Source organism: Halichondria panicea, chromosome 1 (assembly GCF_963675165.1).
Source record: "Halichondria panicea chromosome 1, odHalPani1.1, whole genome shotgun sequence".
Taxonomy (NCBI): Eukaryota; Metazoa; Porifera; class Demospongiae; order Suberitida; family Halichondriidae; genus Halichondria; species Halichondria panicea.
Genome location: NC_087377.1, coordinates 15,429,317 through 15,455,887, shown reverse-complemented (window position 1 = coordinate 15,455,887; position 26,571 = coordinate 15,429,317). Strand labels below are relative to the sequence as shown.

Genomic DNA, 26,571 nt, shown 5'->3' with positions numbered 1-26,571 from the left:
GATAATCTTTCCGATGTTGGATGTACCACAGCTAGGTCTTCTCTTGGTTAGGTGTCAGCATTAATGTACATGCAGCCGTACAGACATGCCCAGAGAATTTTCTTCCAACCACCTGCAATCGTCCACATCTTGTAAATAACCGTGCAGTTTTGGGAGGTACAACATCAAAATAATGATCATCAATAAATAGTATTGGTAAAAATTGCATCGTAATTATAATTATAATTTGGACATTAAATATAAATTATAGACTTAGTTACACAGAAACCGGGCGAAGACCCAACTATACACAGCAAAATAATTATGAAGAAGTGAAATTTTAGCCAAAAGTGCCACAAATAATAATCTTATACAAAAGCAAACCCATTACCAACAGAGACCTGAGTTAGTATTTGAGTTCCATTTCTCGTCGGTGACTTCTTATCAGGTTCCGACGTCGTTGTGGAACGCGGAGTGGACGGTAAACTATCATCGGTGGTCATCAGCTCGGGGTCAAAGTTCAAACAAACGTCCGTTATAGACGAGAAGAAATCGTTGATTTGGTGCAGTGGGGCGGAACATATAGGAATGAGTGGGTGTATGGTTGAGGCTAGCTCTGTGGCCAGTGCTAAGCCTGAGGCTGTGTTAACAGCTGTATCGGAATGATCTGAGTTGTCATGGTTAAAATAGCCGTTTGAGTAACCATTTTGATGAGTTCTTTCGGGTAAAGATTTGTCGGCTTCAACAGTTTCTTTGTGAGTCTCGGGCACATTATTTGATAATCGCCGAACAAATAGACTACTTCCAGATGTATTCGTCAGTTGGCAGTTGGTGCAAAGTTCTTTTGGTGATGATGAAATGTCATCTGAATCATCTACGAACACTTCTTGTCTGAACTTGACCCCAGGGCTGAAGTGAATGTCCACTCTGAACCTGTCCTCGGCCTGCAAGTCTTTGGAGGTGTCTTCAAAGAGCATGAAGATGATTTGTGTGAGGTAGTTGAACTCTGGGGAACGGTTGATCTCCTTTAGTGCTTTGATGAGTGTGCTCGTGTCGGACAGGTGCTGTAGGGGAGGGGCACAGTGAGGGGGTGGGTGGAGAGATACAGTGAGGGGGTGGGGGACACACAATGAGGTGGTGGGGGGACACACACAGTGAGGGGGTGGGTGGAGATACAGTGATGGACACACTTACCTTCTCCAGTCCTCCGTGTCTCAACATGTTGACTAGAGAGTGGATGTGGGACTCACTCGTGAAGTATAGCCGGGACCGGACGTGTCTGTTCGGAGAGACCACACCCTTTGAGAGTCGAGCGTCCAATCGGTGAAGCACATCGGCCTGCTCGTTGACTATTGTGTGGTGGAAGTCTGCTTGGATCTTCCTAAAGAGTGGTGTGCAGAGCTTCTTCCCAATGTCAACCTTGTCCGCCAGAGTTATTCCGTACTCCTGCAGTGCATAACATGTTTTAAGTTAGTACATGACTTAGCCGTTGGCCATTGAGTGACTTATTTCGAGGTATAGTGTTATGTTAACCACGTACGTGACCTGATGCACATGTACAGTCTAGTGGATGGCAGTGCACTTGCAACAGAGATTTGCCTGACAGCAAAACCAGATAGATGTATAATAATACTGTTCTTTAATTCGAACTTGCACTTTTATAAGGGCCAAACTGAAAGATTTAGCGCAGTTCAATAATTTCGGCCACTTCTGAAAATAAAAAATACAGACAGAACCGAATCTATCTAAAAGGTAAAGTTGGGTCGTCGCCCGATTTCTGTGAAACGTAAGTTTCACAGAAACCGGGCGACGCCCCAACTTGATTATGTACTTGAGAAGGAGTATGTTAGCATTCAAAACTTAGGGAAATTACTTATTGATTTGTAAAGAAATAATTATAAGAAAAGTCCCCCAAGAGGGAATCGAACCCACGCCTTATCTATCATCTAATCTACTAAGCCACCACCCTAACCACTAAGCCACACCTATTCTGTCCCTAGTAATCACACCTCCTAGCCATCACATACATACATACAGTGGATTGCAGACTAATTGCAGTGCACTTGCAAAAGAAAGTTGCCTTGTACGTAAACAGAAGTGCATGAATATTCATGAATAATTATCATATACGTCAGTGCACTCCTGACGTATATCATTATTTCATTCTAGCCTACACTTAAGCTTGCTCTTTTATTTTATGTATACAGTTGATGCAATGGCCGTTAACTTTTATAGGGAGACTTGTAAATCTAAGCCCATGAAGCCCATGAGTTTATTTCCTTAACGAAAATGATTTCATGTATTTACTAGAATCTTCTACGGCTTGCAAAATCGACTACTTAGTTTTTCTATTTCACAACAGTCAATTTTGTTTTTCTCTTCTGTACCTGAGGGATGACGATGTCAGCGAGAGGCATGGCACAGCTGGTGACGTCGGGGGCAGACTTGAAATGGAGGGAACGATTGTGGAGCATATCGTACTTGATACAGTCGTAGATGTCTGGGATCTTGCTGATGTCAAACCAGCCACTCTTGGACTTGAAATCCTTCACCAGTTTAGCCCAGCGATTCTCTAAAAGGGGGATGGTCTCATCTTCGTACAGCGGACCTATAATTATTGGAAAGGGTGGCGGGTCAAACATTGCAAATACAAGGGTATGCTGCAAGCTAGTATTTAATAATTGTAGTAGTAGAATTACTGGAACAGATTTTGAATATGGCCGTGTAGTGTAATTTTCTTTGTTGAAAATTTTTTGTATGAACTGCTCCATTTAAATTTTAAATATTCATACAGCTCAAGATAGTTACGTTTAACCTATTGCGGTAGAATAATTTCGTAGTTTTAATTTTCGTATGATGCTTTACAATACGAAATATACGAAAATGTCTACCATACGAAAATAACATACGAAAATAAATCGCTATATATATATATATATATATATACACAAATGGGTTGGATACAGTACGGAAATTATTGTTCCCACCGTGATGTTTAATTGAGTCTTTCTGCAACTGTCTGATTTCCTCGAGGAGGATGCTGATGTTCTGATGGAGTTGCTCATTCATCACACTCGGGTTACAAACAATTTTCATGGCACTCTTGATGGACTCTGCCTCAGTAGGTACGAGCTGGGCGGGACACAAACCGACCAATCAGATACCATACGAGAGAGAGGGGGTGAGGCTTACCTCAGTGTAGCTGGTGGAGGTGAAGTCAGAGGTGGACCTCATGAGAGAGTGGAGACGTTTCTTGACAGTGATCATGGCCTCTTGTGCCCGAGTGTCAGTGGAAGTATCGAGCATGTTAGTGGCAGCTTGGTCTCGTTTCACCAGATGCACCAACACAGAGGCAAGGTTGCCCTCCAGGTCCAACATGCCCTATATACAGTAGGGAGACAACAATAGACCACGCCCATAGCCACATCCACAACACACACCTTTGTAAAGGCAGCGGCCGTCATTTGAACTCTTCCCTCGTCGGATGTGTAGACCTTGAGGTCGTGTCTGTAGGTGCTGTGGAGACACAGGAACCCAGAGCCAGGCAGAGACGCATACTCACCCTCTCCACCAGGGTACATGCAACGGAACGCTCGTCCGAGCTCCTCAGCCTGTCTCTGTCCCACTGGGGTCAGCTCACCACCCCACTTGAGAATCAGGAGCAAGTGTGGATCTGAGGGGAGAGGATCTGATTGGATGGAGAGGTTAGACAACAACTATGATACTGACCTTCAGTGGGGCAGTTCTTGTTGACGTGCTTCAGCTGAACTTTCCTGTTGATCCCAGAGAACTTCCCGTACCTACATGTACATGCATGGCTTGTATATGTATAGTACAGTGTGCGTGTGTGTGTGTGTGTGTGTGTGTGTGTGTGCGTGTGCGTGTGTGCGTGTGTGTGTGTGTGTGTGTGTGTGTGTGTGTGCATGTGTGTGCGTGTGTGTGTGTGCGTGTGTGTGTGTGTGTGTGTGTGTGTGTGCGTGCGCGTGTGTGCGTGTGTGCGTGTGTGTGGATTATGGGAACTTCCCGAAGACAAAGGACAGACAGTATACATGTACATACACTTGTATGTAGCTAGTATCCTGAGCTGCTATGGTAACAGAGTGTACTCACATTTCTAGGACTGTCCTGAGCTGCAGTAACTTGTGCTCTGCCTCCTCTATCTCCTGGGCTGACGGGTCGTCACTGTTATGCAGGTCCTCCAACAAGTACCGAGAGATGTCCAAGACACGCTGTGAGGTGTGTGAGGGTGTGAGAGGTGTGTGAGAAGTGTGAAGTGTGTGAGTGTGAGGATGTACGCGTGAATAGAATCACACTGACACCAAACATGCAGCACCATGATAGGAAAAAATAGGTGAAGAAATAATTATGTGAACAGGCTTACTTGTAGTAGTTTTGGTTTCTTGATTTTGATTTGTCCTTTCTCGAAGCCCTTGAGTTCTCTGAACAGAGCGATGAACCTCAAGTGAGTGACAATCATCTTCATCTTCTGTTTGGGAGTACGGTCGCCATGACGAATCACACCCACCACACAGCGGAGCTCAAGACTAGAGGAAAGAAAGAAAATAAATACATGTACATGGCCTTTACGTTCTTGAAATGGATTTTCACCCTCAAATAGTATCGGTATAATTATAATTTTGCATGTGATAGTATTAATTTGCACAATGAAAGCCAAACACATTAGCTATAGTGTACATGCACATTGTATCAAGTTATAAACATAGTCAACAAAACAAGTCCAATTCCTGAAAAGTCAAGGCTATCAAACGGATGGATTCCCTTTCAAAGATATTCAATCTAAATACGTTGGTCTGCCAAATGGCTACTAGCTACCACAGAAACGTTTCACTGCATGTACATGCATGCCATTAATATGGCCAGGTTAAGACAGCCAGGTTAAAACAGCCAGGTTAATGGGGCCCAAAGTCTCCATTGCATGTATATTGTAACCTATGTTAGCAGACCACCTCTTTAGTGATTACAGCCACCGCATGTTGGTCTGCTCCAATGGCTAAGCTATACAGACAAGCCTATAACGCACCATAAGTAGGAGAACTATTGAATAGCTACTATAGAAATACGATATCCCTAACAACAGTAAACAGTAGTAGCTAGGATACCATACATGTACACAGTGGACAAAATGATATACAGTATAACCTTTAATTGCAATTGATATGACATTTCCTAAATTGTTAACAATCACGACAATGATTGAGTGTTTGCATAACAACAATGTATTCATTATTACTAGTATGATAAACACATGGGAAAGCACTCCCTCCTACAACCTGTCTAATCACATTCATTCATATCACAATATAGCGAAACAGATTCATGGACCAGATGGATCAACATGCAACACTCGTGTATGTACAGCATTGTTCCATTGTTTCTCTACTATAGTGAAACCAGTTTTATACAGAAAGGTCACCCTTTGCAAACTAACTAACAGTGGCTGTAATAAAGAAGTTGCCTGCTAACACAGTCATTCTAATGGAAGCTTAATTCTGACATTCATCTAACTTAATTCACACCAAAAAAAACATGCTACAGTATAATATTATTCTCACATACCATACAAGTACTATATACATGTACCTATCTCCCTTCTTTGGTATGGGAATGGGCAGCTGGGGTACCTCATCGACAATGTACTCGACAGAGGGTGGAGTACGAGGGAAGAGATGAGGGGCCAGTTGAGCTGTCACCATCTCCAGCAAGATCTGAGCACAGTCATCGTAGTACTTCTCAGAGTTCTTGACAAAGCTGAATCCATTGACGTCACACACGTAGCTCTTCCCATTGGCCCTCAGGAGGTCTAACCCACACACTGTTTGCTGTGAGGAGATCGAGAGATGTGTGTTCACACAAGATAACACTAAGAGAATCTCTCACCTTGAAAGCCTGACACACTTTCCTTGCAATGAGCTTCTCCTTGGCATTGAGAATGACTGGATAACGAACCTCCTTGCCTTGACCGTCTCTCTCCACCTTTCCGTCCAGTGCCTGATGAGGGTGGGCGGTGGTAGCTACGAGGATCACATGACAGTCACATGACTTACCGGTGACTTCCTAGCCTCTGCGTGGGCATAGTCTGGCCCCACAACGTAGACCTTGACGTCAGTTCCATCAGTGGCCAGAAACTCCTCATAGATGTACGACCCGTCTTTACGCACAGAGCTCTCCTTCGAGTAGGCACTGCTTCGATTGTGAACCTGAAAATCATATATGGAGTATGGATCTATAATTATGTATAAGCAATGAGATATGACACACATACGAACGACATGTATGATTACATCGACTAATGTCTATACAGATTAAAAAGCGACGAATTTTTCAGGACAATGGAAACATAAATATAGCTAGCAAAACCATTAGAATATTTATCTCAACAACTCTTGTCCTAATACCAGGAGAATAAAAGCGTGAGCATGTATCGTACATTGTATACAGAAACATCAAAGGTTTAACTACACAAAAAAACATTTTGCAAGAAATAAAATTGACTGGGACCCAAAAATGTTTGACAACTAGTGCAGAAAGTGACCAGAAAATGATACCCTCAGAAATCGAAACTTACACACTTAGAAAATCATACCCATCAGGCCATGGGGTGATGCCACATATACTCACAAAAGGAAGTATCAGGGTAATCCCATCAGACATCATAATCATACCCAAAGGTTATTTCTAAGCTTTAGACAATCATAAAATCGCTGATATTGGATCCACGATGCAAGTTATGGCAACTAAAAGAGTTGATTCAACAGAGGGGATCGGAGGGTTGCAGTTGAACATCTCCCCCCGCACACACACGTAGAGATATCATACTCATACCCACATTTAGTGAGATTATACTACACAGCTGCATGATCTCAATACGTACATTAATTAAGAGGGTGTCATACTAACAGGGTGTTGAAATAACGGTTGATCTTTTTTTTAGCAAAATGCTCTGGTTGCTTTTAAAAGCATAATTATTAGTGAACCTTATACTCCAGATAACAATCATGTACTCTAGACTATACACACAAATAACATAATTATTATAGAAACAGGAAATTATATTTCTCTCAGTATGATAATTATAGCAAAATGTTATGACCGGGAGAGGGCCATTTGCTCAATACAGTCAGCTAGGATGTACTCCTGATACAGTACAGTGTGCAACCAGGATGTTGTGAAGGACGTGTGAAACACTTACACCACCGTCATTAGCACCAGAAGTGGTTATGTACATTGTAAGGTATCCATTTAATATTATTACAAGATGGTGTTAGCCTAGCTGCTATGTATGCATAATAATTATGATACGCACGTGCGTACACTAAACGAGATCAAGCAAGTTTACACCGTTTTTCTAACAACCTTTTTGAAGAGCCTCTGAGATCCTCCACCGTAGTCAGAGGGGAAGTAGATGTAGATATTGTGGTCCTCAGCAGAGACTGGCTTCTCAACAAACGGTTTGTGGAACACTTGACCACCCACTTCAATTACATCATCGTTCTCAACAATCTCTGTAGGGGGGGGGGGGGGGGCAGTATGGATATATTATATGCGGAAAGTGTTTCGTTTGGGTGTGTAGGAAGGAATAGGTATGCCAATCTCTGTAGGGGGGGGGGGGGTTGAGTGTGTGTGTGTGGGGGGGGGCAGTATGGATATATTATATGCGGAAAGTGTTTCGTTTGGGTGTGTAGGAAGGAATAGGTATGTGGTTTGGCTCACCTATTTCCTTGTCAGCACCGCCCCTGTTGAGGACCACGTGTTTGGGTACTTCCACTCCGTTCTTGATGAGGGTCTCGTACACCTGTTGTCTGGGGAAGAACAATACTCACACAGTGGCACTACTCACACACACACACACACACACACACACACACACACACACACACACACACACACACACACACACACACACACACACACACACACACACACACACACACACACACACACACACACACACACACACACACACACACACACACACACACACACACACACACACACACACACACACACACACACACACACACACACACACACACACACACACACACACACACACACACACACACACACACACACACACACACACACACACACACACACACACACACACACACACACACACACACACACACACACACACACACACACACACACACACACACACACACACACACACACAGACAGACACACAGACACACACACACACACACAGACACAGACACAGACACAGACACACACACACACACAGACACACACACACACCTGTCCATGAGGGTGTACTGCTCCTGAAGGTCGTTGACCACCATGGGCTGACGCAGGTCCACGTAGGCAATGGCCTTGTCTAGAGGGAAGCCATCAGAGTAGAATGCAACCAGACAGTCCACTACTGGCCACTCGTCCACTGGCTGGTGCAGGATCACTTCATCACTGAAGATCTGAATGTCAATGTAATCGTACGAAGAAAGTCTTGTCAGAATGTTCTGCATCGGCTTGGCCAGTGTCTGTGTGTGTGTGTGTGTGTGTGTGGGGGGGGGGGGTATATGGTGTGGTTGTACTTGTATAAGCTGAGGCAAGTCTTCTCAGGGAACTAGATAGCATTTATATTCACTACAAGTGCATGCACTAAAGTAATACAAGCATGCACAAGTGGAGCGGAGTTATGTAGCCACCTTTGCTCTCATTGCACAGACTCCGATGACTATGAGTCTTTTTGGCAGCTCCTCTGTGGATCCATTTAATGACCAACTCATCCTCTCTTGAGTAGTGCAGTAATGTAGTAGGACTGAGTAGACTCGCTGTGCTAGATCTATACTGAACTTCTCTAGCTAGCTAGCTAGCTCAACCTGTTTTAGCAAGCTAGCACATGGCGTGGCTGGATCTGAATCTAAGGCAAGGTTAGTTTAGAAGCCAGATATGTGCTAAAGCTGCAATGAATATGATTATTTACCACAACCAAATTTAATTTGATGACGATTATTTTATTTTACAGCCGAGCCAGCATGGAAACAACTTCCCCCAAAGAAGTTCTGCATCCACTCGAGTTGGCTCAAGAGAGTGATTCCAGACAGTTTTGTAACATGTGAGTTCACCCAAAAGTATTTTAATAAGTGATCGATGCAGTTTTTATATTTTCGCAGATGTCTTGTAGAGAGTTTCAAGTACACGTGTCCGCGTTGTAACATTCGCTACTGCTCTATCAACTGTTACAAATCTGAGGTATATTGAAAATATAAAAACGTAACGAGACAATCATTTGTCAATAAATTATGCCGTAGTATATATCGGGTAATAGTGACGTTGAATCTATTGCGGTAAAATAACTTCGTAGTTAATTTTCGTATGATGCTCTTCGATACTAAATAATTCTATAAACATTTCCACCATACGAAAATAACCCGCTATACGGTACGTAGTATATAAAGCCAGGAAAATTAAAACCGCACACACAGTACACAGGTATATCTAGTTTGTAATACGTACATCAATCTCATTTTGTGAGTCAGTAACTAATTGATGGTTGAATCTGGAAGCTGAAAATAATTAGGTCTTTTGTGTTAAAATTAATATCCATTTTCAGTGAAAACCGTACGTGGGCTAATAGGGAAAGTTCAATAATAATTATCCATAATTATATGCACCACATGTGAAAAAGCTCATTGTAATTATATATAATTATTATACATAATAGTTAGACACTGTTTAGGAAGTTTCTACATGATTTAGAAGCCCAAAGGGCTGGTTGTAGTATCCCGAACGCAGTGAGGGTTCTACTAGCCCTGAGGACTTATAAATCATGTGAAAACTTCCTAAACAGTGTCTAAGCGCATTTTAGATCATAGCAACCATGAGTATTTAGCCAATCAGATTTGAATGGTCTTATCTAATATGATTTTCTAAGTAAGTACATGTACATGATTTTTGTTCTTAAAAAAAAGTGTTATCAGGTATTTGTTTTACTGTCTCTTTGTTACCCACTACAGCGCCATCTTCAATGCTCTGAGCTCTTCTATAAAGAGTGTGTTATGAGGGACCTCAAGAACTCGGAGAGAAGGTGAGGTAGTACAAGTATCAGGGGACGTAGCAAGCAAGTTTAGAGTGGTCAGGCCAAAAGTAACTAATCGTTTGTAATATACGCCTGCTAACACAGGTCCAAACCAGAGGTACGACACGCATGCCTCGATTTAGCAATTAGCCTCTGCAATAATGTTGAGCGTGGGTGGATAATCGAAGCATAATTACATCCATGCTCAACGTTATTGCAGAGGCTAATTGTTATTAATTAAATAATTAATTAATTAATTAATTGTTGTAAATCGAGGCACACGTGTCGTACCTCCTTTGGGCCCAAACACATGCTATGGGAGACTCCCTTCCCTCTCCACACACACGCACACACACACACACACACACACACACACACACACACACACACGCACGCACACACACGCACACACACACACACACACACACACACACACACACACACACACACACACACACACACAGTCCTGAAGACAAGCAGAGAATGATGGAGCTACTACAGAGATTTGAGGCTGAGAATGCGACACAGTTACAAGGGGCGGAATCAGACACACCCTCTCTGGAGGAGCGACTGGCAGGACTGGACATTGGTCAGTTAGTCAGATAGATTACATATCACGATTTGGTGTTACATTTAATATACAGCTCAGCTATAGTCAGACGTGTGTTAACTCACAAACTTTTGTCCATTAATTTACAAGTGCTTAGTTTACTTCCACATTCAGCTGTAGCCGTTTACACTCCGGCCCTCAGAAGGCATCTTAATAATGACGAGCCCTCAGACTTACACAAGCTTCTGCAAGTAACTTTAGGCCCATTGTAAATAAATATACAGCCGGGTTTAATGTGCCCCGAAATAATAAATCACCATAGCATTTATCTGAACTTGTGTTGGAACTCCTCTTTTCTGTTGCAAACACAAAAATTATACTCAATGCCGTCGTCTGATCTGTACTGATAGTAGTAGTATAGCTGCATGGCTAAATGTCCATCAAGCAGAGCAGTGCATGAGTAACTGTGTCTTGTGTGTATGTGTACCGGTAGGGTATATCCTGTCCCAAACGCTCAGACTGTACTGAGGGAGAGTTGGTCTGGCAGCGACTCACAGCTCAAGAGAAGAGAGAGTTCAACGATATGATAAAGTCAGGAGCTGCAGGAGACCTACTGGACGCATATACACCCTGGTGGGAGGTGAGGACGGCTTTATATAATTATCGTGATAGCGTTGCATTGGACATGGATGTGAGTTTCTGGTGAAGAATGGATACCGGTTCCACTACTATTAAGTAATTGTTGCATAGTGATGTGTAGCTTACTCAATATGTACTAGCTAGCTACCGTCTAATGGTTTGCAGGCTTCATCTAAAGTGACTCCTGTTGAGTCAGACTCGGACATTACAGTGAGGTCTCGACCAGCCCTACCCACTGATCTACCACTACTGTCATCCACAGTCAAGGTGATTTTTATTTGTTAGTTTTACCACCCTTTACCAATCAAAACCCGAGTTATTGTTTGTTCGTAAGGTGATCTTTACCCATTTAGTACTTCAAGAACAATTCAGTCTATGATTTGATGATCTTTACCTAATTTATGTCTCAAATTTCTCAAATTTTTTTTATTATGTGGTCGTCTTGGTTCAATTATACCTCTTCCTGTTTTTCATGCCGTACATTTTTATGTAACTATTTCCTGCAGACAGTGTCTCCATGTGTCAAGTACACTGTACTCAACGTGCTCTATGCGTACGCCTACACCGTGCGTCTCTTCAACGGAGGTCACTCGGAACTGCCTCTGCAATCCTCTCAGGTCAGAGGTCAAGGGTCAGGGGTCACTGGGCCGGGGTGGTGTGTGCTGACTAGCAATAGATTGTGCAGAATGATCCCTATGTGTAGATAGAATAGTTGCCATGGTAAAATATGTATGAAACTTAAGTACTACCATTTAAGGTTGGATGTGTGTTATATCCATGTGTACGAGGAAACTATCTCTCTGTAAAATTTTGCTCAGTATGTGGTCTCAATGTACTAGTGTGTATGTGGTGTGCCTTGAAGGCCAGCTACATAAATTATACATGTACAGTGGAACGTCTGTTAACAACCACCTCCGAATAAAGGCCAATTGCTATGTAATGGCCAGGCACCCAGGTCCCAAATGAACAGTTTGTGTACAAAACAACCTCTCAACAAAGGCCACCTCTGTATAAAAGCCAAAACATTGTTCCCCAAAGGTGTCCGTTGTAGAGGGATTCCACTGTAGCGTATTTAGCATATCAATATAGTATACTTACCAATAATTATAATGCTTTAGATATAATTTCCTCGTACACATGGATATAGCTATATACAAGCTAGGTAACAAGATCCATGCATGATTAGTTACAACTATATATGGGTCGTTAATACACTAGCTAGATAAACTAACTGTTTGAGTGTTTACAAAGCTATGGACGTCCGGTATGCACACAACAGGTATGGTCTACTCTAAGTACAAATTACTTTTAATATACACCGGTAGTGTATGCAAGTGGGAATTATTTGTTACTTTGATCCTAAATTGATTCTCAAAAATGATAATTAGTGGTAGTGCGTTGGTGCAAATTCTTTGAATAATGGGGCGTCTAGGAAATTGAGATCGGATTGCAATACACTGGACCCATATATAGTTGTAACTAATCATGCATGGATCTTGTTACCTAGCTTATCTGACGTGTGTAACTTGATTGTAGCTGCAGTTTTTCTTACAATTGGCCCCACTGCATTAATTACCTACAGGTTGAACATTCAAAGCTACAACAGTCAGGGGAAAAAATTCGTACTAGCTAATAATTTGCATAACTTTTGATAGGATCGTCTGATTTTAGAATAAAGTGTTTAACCGAATAGCCGCGGTTGACGCTTTGAAGCGTCAATACGTGAATAGCTGGTAGCCGCGGTTGACGCTTTGAAGCGTCAACCGCACATTACTCTACTCTTAATTAATTTGTGGTGAGCTACAACCTTCCAGAGCTCCACAGCTTTGCAAGGCTTCTCTCGAAGGTCAACAGAAGCCGTACTGAGTCCGATCACCATAGGTTAGCAATCAAAAATTTGCTGAAATTTTCATGTGAAATTTGTATTTCAATATCAATCTCAAAAGTGAACATACATTATAATAAATACAATTACAATTAATTCTATGGTACAACAATGACTAAGAGGCCTCTGTACACAGGGGATGAGGTACTCCTAGGTATCCTGGATAGTAGTCACAGTGAGTAGACCTTCTCAGACCCATACGATGGTGGTGGTTCCATGGCAGATAGCAGTGACGATAGTTTCACAGACCTGCATGAGGAAGGAGTATTACCAACCAAGCAGACCACCTCTAGAATCAATTGTTCTTACACACAGTAGAACATAACCTCCTCAGAGACAAACACCAGCCAACAAGCCAGCCATAAAGAAATTGAATTTTAAATGTACCTTTGTTTGGGGTGGTGCCTAAAAGATCAAAAGATTATCATGCAATCAATACACACACTAAATTGAATAATAACATTCAGCCACATAATTATAATTGAATTGCTATAATAGACAGCAGACTAAAAATTAGGAATGTACAGGCACTAACTCACAAGCCAACAAACCTATTGAGAATGGCCATACACAAAGTACAGTACATCTCATACAAGGGTGCCAAATAATTATGAATCATGCAACCTTAGACATAATTATGTATAGGCTCCCACAAGCAAACTTACATGCAATGGAACTCATAGGCACATATAAAGCAATTGTGATCCTACAACAAACTGGGAGTTCATAAAAAGATTCAACTTTGGACACAGAAGAATTAAAATGCATATCACAGGCAAACACACAAGCCAACTAATCACACAAGCCAACTAATGACAAATTATGACCTAATCCTAGCTGGGGAGCATAACACAACCAACAAGCCTATTATGTTGGGAAGAAAATGTCCTTACACAAGTAAACAGTACACTCATAAGCCCAACAGCCTTTGCTTTCCCCTGAAAAGGTCAGAACATTATTATGCAATCAACCTCTGTACAAGTCATGTACAGTGAGCCTAATAGTAGTGAGCCTAATTGATTAGTAGCCTAATTGAATTGTAACCTTGGAAGCAAGCAGAAACTTCACACAAGCCTCTGCAAAAGAATTAACTTTTGGCAGCACTGATAATGTAAATTGTTAGCAACATAAAGTATCATGCCACAGGCACACACAGGGGGCACACACGCACGCACGGGCGGGCACGCACACACACACACACACACACACACACACACGCACACACGCGGGCACCAATAGTGAATACACATGCAGCTATTAACAGAATACATTGTGGATGAGACCAACAGATAGCTAAGCATAACACCTTTACATTGCAACACTGCTGAGCGTACATATTATAGGCTTCTGTATTTTAAACTCGGGCTTCAACACACTGCTGGTGCAAGTATACTTTACAAGCTACGTAGGTAAGCGTATAGTATTATCAGCTAAAAACATACGCACACAAAGCTTACCTCTAAAGTAATCTCTCGCTCTGTCCTTGGCTGGTTGACTCTTCGACTGTTCAGATAGAACTACAAGGTAGCTTGAAGAGAACTGTTACTGTTACTAAGGGGTGCATCTTTCTTTGCCACACTGAAACAAATAAATTGAATATCAAACAATGTACACTACACTCTAAAAACAGGCTCTAAACTAACTCAGCTTCTACACCAGTATACTTTACACACTCATAAGCTATCTAGGCAAGTGCATAAGCATATTAAATCAGCTCAGAGGCTTCTGAAGGCTTATACTAGCTACATAATCCTTGCTATATACGCACACAAAGCTTACCTCTGAAGTGATCCCTTGCTCTGGCCCTTGGCTGGTTGACTGTTTCGTTGGAAACCAGGAGATCCTGACACAGTAACTACTGTAGACTACTTTAGTAAGAAGTTGAATAAAGAAAACTGTCACTGTTTCCAAGTTATGCATCTTTCTTTGCTAGAGGCAAATGCTGAAAAAGAGAAAATAATTTGAATATCAAACGTTGTCGACTACACTCTAAAAACAGGCTCTAAACTCACAAAGCTACTCTTCCAGTATATTTCACACACTCAGAGGCTATCTAGGTAGGTGGACAAGCATATTAAATCAGCTCAAAAGGCTTCTAAAGGCTGAACTAGGAAAATGATGATCGCTATACACACACAGAGCTTACTTGTGAAATGATCCTTCGCTGGGGCCTTGGCTGGTATACTCCTCCGTTCAAAACTTAGAGATCCTGGCAGAGTAGCTATTCTAGACTAGTTTGCAACAAAGTTGCCTGCAGAAAACTACTACTGCTTCTTAGCTACGCATCTTTCTTTGCTAAGAGCTGATAATGAAAGTAATTTAAAATTAATTAGATTTTGGTTCCGCGGTGGGCGGTACTACGTATGAAATCATAACCGCGGCTATTCGGTTAAGTATGTAGCTCTTGAGAACTATGTCAGTGCAGTACGTGGAAGGCGTAGGTAGCAATTTCTCAATGGGGGGGCTCTAGTTTCTTTTAAGTAGGCCTATCTACATAATACAGCTTGATAAATCGTGTCTCTACTTATAGCCCCTGGAGCCCCTCCCCCTTCCTACGCCACTGTATGTAATGTTTTTTAGATAGATCTGAGACAGGCCCATTCGATAAAAGCAAAGGCAAAAAGTGAAATTGCCAAGAAAAAGTGTTTCATACTAACTATGCTTTTGTTTTGTAAACAAACATTTATAGAAAATCATTCTCAGAATTAAGTGTTGGCTATTAATAGTAACTAATTGCTTAATTAGTGTATAATTACTATACTGTATGGTCTCATTTGTAGAATTATGCTGCAACATGTTGTCATGCAGATACAATTACACTATACCGTATAGCGGGTTATTTTCGAAGTACTACATTTTCACGGATTGCCCAAACAAAACAGTTTCGAGGATTTTATTTTCGAGGATTAGTCGGTTCAAATGACCACACCCCTACAGTAATACCGATGTAAACTAATTTTCGAGGCACTAAATTTTCGTGTTTCTGGGTCAATCCTCGAAAACCTCGAAAAAATAACCATGCAGCTGTACTTACTTATCATGTCTGCAGGCAATCCTCTAGTTGACTACCTCCCACACACACACACACACACACACACACACACACACACACACACACACACACATAACATAGCAGGCACTCCTCGAGTTGGCTACCTCCCACACACACACACACACACACACACACACACACACACACACACACACACACACACACACACACACAACATAGCAGGCACTCCTCGAGTTGGCTACCTCCCTGTGTCAGAATGTGGTATTTAATAGCGTACGAGAAGCTACTGGATCAGCCATCTCCCTTGCACATCAGGTTCGTTAGTGGGTGTGGCCCAGAGCAATGTGTGCATGCTATAAGGGATACAGAAATTTTGATGTACGTAGTTTGAAGTGTACATATACACTGTTGGTATCAGATACCGTATTACTAGAATGTTTTGCGGGTGAAAAACCTTTGCGACTGAGCCAAGTCAGCAGAAAATTCGCCCCTTTGCAATCTAATTATTGCGTTCTGGCAAGGATCATGTGTATTTCTAGTAATAAATTAATATGTTTTGCAGATTTTATTGTTGCAAATTGATCAACCATCGCAAAGTTGAACGTTCTAAAAAGTGCAGTCAACCCCATGACCACTAATTGTGATACACCGAAATGTGGTTGTCATGGTTGACTGAACTTCAACTTTGTACATACATGTAGCGTGTCCGCCCACCTGAACTCCTCTGTAACTATGCCCACACTGTTTACCTTTGTGCCTTAATTGGTCTGGCAGTTGCTTTGATCTGATACAAAACGGCTGTGTTTCATCTTCTGTTTGTACTGTAGAGCCCTCACTTTTAATTTTGTCATTACCATGAATTGTAGTCCACTAGTTGTTTGCCTAACCGTTATAAAAGCGAAAACCCAATTTTCCGTGTGCCACTGGTGTATACGTAAGCTTGTTAGCTAGTGACCTGGGTTCAATTTATTAACTCTTATAGTTTCTAAGTGAGTATAAATATCGTCCTTGTACTTGTGTGTGCATTCGTCCTGCATCACTTCCATGTGTATAATCGAAAATGTGTGCATAGCTTAATAATTATTGTTGAAATGATGCAGTTTCGAGAAGGCTACATTTAAAACACTAGCTTCTGTGGGCACTGTAGGTGGGTGCGTACAAAGCATTCCAAAGATTCTCTGAAATAATTATAGAAATGAATCACTATTTCAGACATTCATGCTTGTGTCCTGAGGCAATGCGATGATCGTGTTACAGCTAGCTAGCTATCTTCCCAAGTTATCCTCAATAGCAATAGAGAGGTGGTCTCTTTAGGGAGGTCAATAGTGTGAGCATTGTAGGGACAGTACTGAGTGGTCTCAATAGAGAGGTGGTTCCAGCCACACCAGTGACCTTACAAGTGCCTGATTTATCAGGCAATTAACTGATAATGGGTTTCCCTAGAGTTCAAATATTGTTTATATTTTCTGCAGAATCATGACTTGTTCAACTCCAAAGAATTTTCTTTGTTTGTGCTCCAAGACGTCCTCTCCATTGTCAGTGATCAAAGTTCACATGACTGTCATGTGATACGAGCCCTGTCAGACGTGCACACCCTCTTCAAACTGGCCCACAGAGTCGTAAAATCGAGCAAAAGTTAGTTCAACCAAATACAAATAGTACAATTCTAAAGTGAGTTCAAACCAAATTCTTATAGCCAGACCTCAAAATATATAATCGAGTATTGTTGGCCATTGCAGAGAGTTGTTGGTCTACAATTCATTTTTAAGGGTGCATATAGTAAAAGTGCTGTTTCAAAGGTCTTGTAAGTTTCCGGTAATCCTAGTATAAGTGCTGTTTCAAGGGTATTATTTGGCTTGTAAGTTTCCGGTAATACTAGATTGTTTGAGGAGTGTTGTAGTTAGCCATACACTCATGTTCATTTGATCTATGTGTAACAGTGGAACCCCACAACCTCTTCATATATAAGAGTTATAACAATAAGATGTGGTTTCTGGTGATACTAGATTGTTTGACGAGTGTTGCTAGCTGTATTCAGCCAATTAAGCTCATGATTTGACTATGTGTTTATAATGTCCATAAGCCCTCGGGCGTAACAGTGGAACCCCAACCTCGAGTAGCAAAGTTATAATTATTATCAGATCTTAATTAAGGTGGCCTATATACGCACTATACTGTTCATTTAGGACCTGTCCTTTATATCGCAGTTGACCTCCTTCATGGGTGGCCATTAAGATGGGGTTCCACTTCACCAGTGCTACATTGTAACTATAACTGTTGGTAGACGTAGCGCAACAATAATTGACAATAACAATAATTATCCACATATGGCTTTTTGGTTTCTTTCATGCAGGTGGTGATGGTGGAGAGACTAAGAATGTTTGGCAAGCACGAAAGAAAGCTTTTTTCTTGCTAGTCTGGACCTCTGAGAATGTGGATGCGATGCTTGGACTGAAGCCGTTGCTAGGGCTGCAATTAGGTGTGTGAGGGGGCGGGATATAGTAATGACATATTTGGGAACAACTCAGACTTTGGCTATAATTGTAATTGTAGAAGGGGCCTTAGTTAAAGATTTCTTTTGTACACAAAGTTTTCAATTGAGTGTCTGGACACCTTTTTTAATAACAGGACTGGTGGCCTTATAACTCCTTCAGGGTTAAGGCAATCACACTGTATATTGATTTCCGTAATTAAGATGTTAATTTTAGAAATGTGTTTCATGCAGGAGAACTACAAAGAGAGTTAATTTCATGTGAGGAGCCCGCCAAGTCATGTGACAGTCATGTGAAGACTCTTGCTGCTGAGCATACACACAAACTTATCGAAGAACTCTAGAATAATTATAATTACACTTAATCACAGCATCAAAAATATTAATGGGGTCATGTGCAAACTGTCACTATCAAAAATGAATGAATCTGTAGAAAGTGCATTAAAAAGTTATGTAAACTGTCTCGATTAATCCAGTGGAACTTTGACTACATCAAACTCTGAATCTGTCACGGAGTAGTGAGCGTCATGCCTGGGGGTGTGAGGAAATATCAAGGTTATCAACGGCTTTATTCAATAGGAATGCTGCCATTCTTAGATAAATGGAATGTGTTAAATCAACTAAGTGTTGATACACTTGCATGCATGCTCTGTTAATAGCTAGTATAATGAACTCACTTATGTCCTTGCTTTGAAAACATTTCCTCTGTTGTGTGTGTGTGTGAGGGGTGTGTGTGTGAGGGGGTGGTGTGTGTGGGGGGGTGGTGTGTGAAGGTTCGTGTGTGTGTGTGAGAGCGGTTAGTGCGTATGATGTGAAGGGAAAGTAATTGTGGTATATAGGAGGACCAAAGTAAGGATGAGATGAAACTACTTTAAGGTAAACAGAAAATTAGACCTCACACACTGCAGTAAGTATTCGCAGTAATTTAGATTATTAATTGCTTGTAGGAACTTTGTTAGGCACTTATTAACAAAATTATGCATCCAGTAGTTGAAATATGAAAAGAATTGCCTTTCGAAGTTAAAGTGTGGCTATAGGAATACCCTGTAATTGATCACCTTGGTGTGGTTGTTATGTTAGCTGTGGTTGTTATGTATACATTGTTGTGGTCACCTTTCACATGTCTCTCGAGGGTTTACATTCAACTCAATTTGCACCCACTAGATAGTACAGTTGGTCCAATAATTTGAGGCTCTGAGACAAAACGCTTTTCTCTTAAGTGGCATAATGAGCATGCAAATTCAAACACTGTAGCTACCAAACAGTGCAGTCATGCACACCGTAAAAAGCACAACCATTCACAGTATGATTTATAATCACACACACACACATACAGATACTCACCTCGTTTTTGAGGAAAGTATCTTTTCTCTCTGTTCCGCTTACAACAGCAACACAGTAGCAACAACAAGAGTAGTAGTAGCAACCATAAGAGGCAGCATCCTAGCAACACGCCGCCAACAACAATGCCGATAATTGCTCCACTTTGAAGGCCTGTCATACCCGGTATGGCTATAATAGTGGGCTGAGCTGTGGTAGTGGGCGGGGCTATGGTGGGGGGTGGTGGTGTATGGATCAAAGGTTCAGTACAAGAAGTTCCTAGCCGATTTTGGGAACACACTATCACCGTGTACATGTTGGATGTATCGAAATCTGGTAGGTCAAATTCGGAGCCTGGCCCGTCGAAACCGTCACAGAAGTCGAACTGTACGACATTTTCGCTGCCTTCTGGTGTTCGGACAGTGACGTTGCCATAGTGACAGTTCACAGGACGAGCCTCGTCTTCCTCGTCTGTCTGCCATTGAAAAGTGGGGCCATTGCCAAATACGACTATTGGCGTGTTTGGGGTGCCTGTGTGCGTGTGTATGTGCGTGCATTTGTGTGCATGTGGGTGCATAAGTGCATGGAGAGAGTATCTGGCCATATAGTGTGTTCTAGCGAAGAGTTGCTATGCAGTTTGGTATAAGAAACCTTTACTACTGGGAAATCTTTTCATTTGACATGTGGTCAAGTCAATTAACACATATTAACAGCTGTACTTAACAATCCTTAATTATCACAGACCTATGGACTCTGTGGGTTCCTATCAATGACTCATAAGGTGATAATTGTATTGAATTCATATTTTGACAACTTGTGAATACTGCAGAACATAGTTACCACCTATTTTGCTTGGAATGTTTGGATTGTAGAGCATATGGGAATACAAATGATTTAAGTTTTCATGCAGCACTTGATACTTGTGCAATGGCATCAACAATTTTGAACTATTAAACCTGATAGACTCGCAAGGCGATAAAACTTAGTATATCGTAATTAATATTGTACAGAATGTTGTCATTTTGCCTTGCTATTCTGACAAGGGCGGCATTATAATGTTATGTATATTCATGATGTTGACAGAGTGGGTGGCTAAGCTTCAAAGAGTTTTAAAAATGCCTATTATGCCTATGATAGTTCATGGGCGTATAGTTACGTTCATTGGCTGGTTGACTTCCAATCACAGTATAATTGTAAGTACATAACATGCATTTATCATAACAATTATAATGGTATAAAATTAGTTTCTGGAGTGTGTTCTCGACATACTTATATAATTATCCTTCTATTATTTCACAATCTCAGTGCATGGGTATCTGTTATATGTACTGCATGTATACATAAACTAAAAACACAATTGTATACATGCGCGTATACAATTGTGTACCGACTATATATTATATATGATGTCATGCATGCATTATAGTTATACTAACACCATGCGGGAGTGTAGCACTTACCATCATCATCCTCAATGTTGATGGTGATAGTTCCAGGGTTTATAACGTTGAGCTGCATGTGTGCCTGCCTCTCACCGGGGTCAGTTATCAGAGCAAGCCGTTCGTCTACTAGTACGGCTTGAAACGTTCTTGTTCTCTCGGCCTGATCGTTACCAGCGGTTTGGATTGTATAGCATGGGAATGCAAATGATTGCAGAATGTCTATCACTTCTGGATACATGACAGTGTAATCTGTTCCAACTGTGAAAACAAGATAAGTGCACGCATTAATTTCCTGCTACAAACTAAACAGTAGAACTTCATCCTTATAATACGCATGCAGGAGACCTACGTATGGTTTATTATAGCGACTCCAACTCACTGGTAGCCGAATTGTCATTGGTGGTGGTGGTCAAATTTATCACCACGGGTCTCTCGAGAAATTCATTTCCAAACAAATTGAAGTCCTTAAATTCGACACACAGTTGAATTGAGTCTCCTTCAGTGACAGTAATGGCAGTCTCATTCCTCTCAAAACCACTGGTAAGCACTGCACAAAACAAGAAGAGATGAGGACACAATTAAACTGCATGAACTGTTATATATAATCGTGATAACAGTCAAGGGCTTGGCTTGTAAAGAACAGAGGGCATGCACCTCAAGCTGTTCTCAGTTACTATTATTTGACATACAGCGTGGGCCGAATGCTAGATTTTTGCCACTACTGGATTCTATATCCCATCGGCCTCAAAGTTTGGTGATTACATATAGGGTAGATAGTGAGTGCGCATCATACCCTCTTCTCTTTGACACAGGCTTTGAAATACTAAGAATAAATACCATATATACCGGGTTTCAAATACGAGACTCTTAATTTCGATGGCAAACTGAGGGTTTTTGCATACTGATGGAAAACAATCGAAAGACTCGCTAAGTAGAGTGCATGCATAGCGCATACAATTGTATTATACAGTGCATGTATTATACTTCACAATTAACTATGCATTTGAAACCTGATAAGCATATTATACTCATGTACGATAATACACCTTGCTACGATTTGACTTACAATCATTATCGAGGATGGACACAACAATGGTGGGTGGTTGAATGGGAACATCGATGGCATTACCACTTGCCGTCTGGATTGTTGCAGTGATAGAAATTCTCAGATTTTCTGTTAACTCAGGAGCCATATTTTCAAAAAACTCAAACAGTATAATCAGTGTGTCTTGATTTGGTTGAAACATGATGTTTCGTTGCTCCAAACTAAAATCTTCTCCTATAAGATAACGATCATGCAATAATTATAATGCTGACATAATCGTGATTATATACATGCTTACTTGTATACCATTAGTTTTTACATACGTACCTTCAAACGGAATTTGGTTGTCTGAATTTGCTATTCCATCTCCGCGAATAGACACCTCAATAGGTAGCTCCGTGGGGAAATTTCTAGTGATTTCGACATTCAATGTATCTCCCTCCGTCACGACTAGTGGCCCACTTAGTGTCGTCAGTGTGAAGTCAAAAAAATCAGCTGCACCAATTTAATAAAGTTTTGTGCAATGTAGTGATTACAGTACCTGGATTATTGTTGGCAAGAATTCTTCCTATTGCACAGTTTCTATCAACTTCAACGGTGTTTCCGCCATCGTTTGAGACTGTCATTATGAGCACCAAATATTCGTCTCCCTCATACACTCCATCTTGTGTGATTGGAATAGAGCACACGAGAGTGACAGCGTTATCCTGTGCCGTGGGAGGATCTCCAGAGCAGGTGACGGTAGTCATGACCAAATCATCCTCTACAATAGAATTATAGTAAAAGGAGGCAAATTATCATAGTGATAATAAGCTAGGCTGTATCTATTCGGCTACAGTATAATAACCGGCTCCTCTCACCCTCTGCAACGTCATCCCCTTGTGGAGACAGCGGGCTACACTCAAACGAATTTTCAGGTGAGGCCAATCTAGCATTGTATTGAGCTTGAGTGAGAGCTTCAAAGCTGAACTCCAACTGGTTTGTTCCTGGTGTAATACCAGCTATGGTGACAGTCAGTGTTATATTCAGGTTGCCATCTTCTTCATGGTTTGCAAAGTCAGCTTCTGATAGCTTCACTGTCAAGCTACCACCTGCAGGGAGCAAACCATGCTGCATTGACAACAGAAACACATGCAGTAGCTACATGCATGCACAATGACATTCAGAACTATATATCTGTACATGCAGCTCAGTGCTGGACCTAGCTAGCTGGTTGCTGGCCATTTTGTATAGTCTATACTAGATCTAGAAGTAAGTTTATAGCCTGCTTACCTTGACCTTGCACACATGTAGCTGTTGCAAGCAAAACAGAAAGAGCAATCAATAGTGCTGATGCCATTCCTCAAGCGCTACTGTTACTGTTAGATATTTCCAGTTGTTCACAGTCAAAATTCTAATATCGAAGCATTAAGTAGTTACCACAGGACGTAGATTTGCACTAATTTGTCAATCATAATTGTTGCAATTCTCTTAGGGGGAGGGGCTGCCTTTAATTTGCATGGACATTTCAATTATCTGCATCATGCATGGGAGAATGTAACCTATAGGTCCTTTAATTATTATTTGGCATCAAGCAATATTATACGTATACAACAAGCTACTAGGTCTATAGGGGAAATGTTATTAGCTGTTTGCTTGAAGACTGGCTCTTCACCTTTAAGGGAAATGAATTGAAATGTATACAATTTAGAGATCTATAATATACTAGATGCATCCGATCTATAATAGCGGGTAATTTTCCCGCTAAATACGATACTAAAAGTTAGAAAACATCGATTCTCTGTCTGATCATGGGCAGTCATAACTTATCTCTAATTTCATATTATGTTACTACAGACTGTAGATCTAGATAGAAGGAAGTGTGTGCATGAGTTTGGGTGGAGGGATCACTTGGTTTTTATACAGTGGAACCTCTGTTAACAACCACCTCAGAATAAAGGCCAGTTGCTATATAACGGCCAGGCACCCAGGTCCCAAATGAACAGTTGGTGTACAAAACAACCTCTCAACAAAGGCCACCTCAGTGTCTGTATAAAGGCAATAAAATTGTTCCCCAAAGGTGTCCGTTATAGAGGGGTTCCACTGTTACAGTATTGAGGTCATCCACATCCTAGTGATTACTCCCAACATCAAAAGAACTTGACATTCCATACCTATGAAGTGTTGTCAGTTACCCAGCAACTACATGCAGTCAGTACACAACCATTATTATGATGCACAGGAAATTAGCAAATCTTGGGTAGCTGTATCCATAGCAATAATACCACACAAGGAGCTTAATACTGTATATTAACTCAACTCTGTCAATAATTTATGGAAATGTCATTGATCTTTAATACAATGTATACTATATATAGCTATAGCTATATAGCTAGGTTCATAAGTGTAAGCAGTGCAAGGGCTATATTAAGTTATACTTAGTAGCACATGTCCTTGAGGTTTTTCAGTGTGAGTGTGTTCGTTTTCAGCAATAATTATAGGCTCTTGAATTTTGATACATGTACTGGAGTTCGCAGAATCTTAGTTTGTAACACACAAATCAAATTAAGTTAAGCATGCACAGGCCAGGACTGAGGCTGTGCATAGTAAAACAGACCACATACAGTAATTCAGTGCACGTGCATAATTTATATTCCATACAAGGAACACTTAACGCTCTGTGCTTTTATGGTGTATTGCACTTTAATCAATATGTTAAGCAATCATCACTGAGACACTGCATGTGTTCCTTCAAGGTCTATAAAATTAAAGTGGTCACAGAGCACAAAAAATGAAGATGATTTTTCACTAGTTTTATGAGGCAACCTTTCACTAAGGCATGCAGAAATTTGGCAAGGCTATATGGGGGGTGATCAGTGCCAAAACCTCCAGCTCTTTTTATTTAGTACTAAAATCATTTGCATAGTGAAGTTCTACATACAAATGACGAGCTCTCTCTTATTTGCATGGTGAAGTTCTACATACAAATGATACTCTCATTTGCATGGTGAAGTTCTACATACAAATGATACTCTCATTTGCATGGGGAAGTTCTACATACAAATGATACTCTCATCTGCATGGTGAAGTTCTACATACAAATGATACTCTCATTTACATGGTGAAGTTCTACATACAAATGATACTCTCATTTGCATGCATATGGTGAAGTTCTACATACAAATGATACTCTCATCTGCATGGTGAAGTTCTACATACAAATGATACTCTCATTTGCATGGTGAAGCTCTACATACAAATGATACTCTCATTTGCATGGTGAAGTTCTACATACAAATGATACGCTCTCTCTTATTTTCATGGTGATTTTCTACATACAAATGATAATCTTATTTGCATGGTGAAGTTCTACATATAAATGATGCTCTTATTTGCATGGTGAAGTTCTACATACAATGAAAGTTCTACATACAAATGAGAAGTTCTACATACAAATAACGCTGCATGGCAAATGATAAGCTTTGTTAGTTTTACAATGACACTCTCATATATATTTGCATTGACTTGAAACCACTCCCTTTTCCATCTATAAGGAAGGGCTCGGATTAAAAAGGGAAGGTTGGAATACAATTAGAACAAACCACTATAACTACATAATGTGTGGGTGTTAATTCAGCTTTAATCCCAGACCGTCAGAAATGTATTTTATACTCGAGGCTATATAGCAACAGAAATAGTACATGCATGAGTGGTGGCACGCAAGTTGTTAGGACGTTAACATTGTGGGAGTGTGACATTCTTCACGCATGCCCCTATAGGACAACTGTAAATTTATAGTGGCATATTGAAGGAGGACACAATTAGTATAGACGGACATTTTAATTAACATATCAACTACGTGTTGGATACGCCCGCTCATGTGGCAATCCTTTTTGGTCACATAAGTGGACGTGTCCAATAACGGAGTTTAAAAAAATTACTCTCTCCCCTGAGCCTTTTCTTAGGTGAAAAGGAGTAGTTTCCAGTTTAGCAAATTAACTATGCAAATGCGAGAGTATCATTTGTATGTAGAGCTTCACCATGCAAATGAGAGTATCATTTGTATGTAGAACTTCACCATGCAGATGAGAGTATCATTTGTATGTAGAACTTCACCATGCACATGAGAGTATCATTTGTATGTAGAACTTCACCATGCAGATGAGAG

General features: G+C 40.9%; 4 protein-coding genes and 1 long non-coding RNA gene across 7 annotated transcripts in view; 1 reads left to right on the top strand and 4 right to left on the bottom strand.

The window, feature by feature from the left end:
* LOC135352059 (uncharacterized) overlaps window positions 1-26,571 on the bottom strand; it is a gene marked incomplete in the record, with an annotated part of 851,949 nt that overhangs the window by 792,917 nt on the left and 32,461 nt on the right.
* On the bottom strand, window positions 158-8,908 carry LOC135352064 (inositol hexakisphosphate and diphosphoinositol-pentakisphosphate kinase 2-like). The gene is made up of 16 exons (XM_064551174.1): window positions 8,667-8,908; window positions 8,260-8,498; window positions 7,711-7,799; window positions 7,354-7,502; window positions 6,045-6,197; window positions 5,878-5,988; window positions 5,581-5,819; window positions 4,361-4,523; window positions 4,090-4,208; window positions 3,709-3,779; window positions 3,420-3,652; window positions 3,172-3,360; window positions 2,967-3,111; window positions 2,367-2,587; window positions 1,174-1,425; window positions 158-1,043 (listed from the first exon to the last, which is right to left on the bottom strand). Exons 1-16 carry the CDS (start codon window positions 8,745-8,747, stop codon window positions 348-350), a joined length of 3,150 nt encoding a protein of 1,049 aa, XP_064407244.1. The 5' UTR covers window positions 8,748-8,908; the 3' UTR covers window positions 158-347.
* On the top strand, window positions 8,997-19,078 carry LOC135335317 (zinc finger HIT domain-containing protein 2-like). Its single transcript, XM_064530811.1, has 11 exons — window positions 8,997-9,076; window positions 9,135-9,213; window positions 9,978-10,048; window positions 10,504-10,628; window positions 11,108-11,229; window positions 11,394-11,495; window positions 11,735-11,845; window positions 16,349-16,441; window positions 17,599-17,761; window positions 18,480-18,605; window positions 18,852-19,078. The coding sequence occupies exons 1-11, from the start codon at window positions 8,997-8,999 to the stop codon at window positions 18,959-18,961; spliced, it is 1,182 nt and encodes a 393-aa protein (XP_064386881.1). The 3' UTR covers window positions 18,962-19,078.
* Window positions 13,118-15,500, bottom strand: LOC135352150 (uncharacterized). Of its 3 annotated transcripts, XR_010399600.1 has the most exons (5): window positions 15,260-15,500; window positions 15,126-15,166; window positions 14,893-15,055; window positions 14,571-14,691; window positions 13,118-13,362 (listed from the first exon to the last, which is right to left on the bottom strand). It is a non-coding gene; the product is annotated as an uncharacterized LOC135352150 (long non-coding RNA). The 3 variants fall into 3 exon arrangements; XR_010399599.1 differs by having other exon boundaries at window positions 15,126-15,498; XR_010399598.1 differs by lacking the exon at window positions 15,126-15,166 and having other exon boundaries at window positions 15,260-15,494.
* Window positions 18,983-23,859, bottom strand: LOC135352101 (uncharacterized). The gene is made up of 10 exons (XM_064551268.1): window positions 23,697-23,859; window positions 23,285-23,515; window positions 22,966-23,187; window positions 22,752-22,919; window positions 22,446-22,658; window positions 21,759-21,926; window positions 21,398-21,637; window positions 19,962-20,468; window positions 19,295-19,322; window positions 18,983-19,148 (listed from the first exon to the last, which is right to left on the bottom strand). Exons 1-10 carry the CDS (start codon window positions 23,761-23,763, stop codon window positions 19,085-19,087), a joined length of 1,908 nt encoding a protein of 635 aa, XP_064407338.1. The 5' UTR covers window positions 23,764-23,859; the 3' UTR covers window positions 18,983-19,084.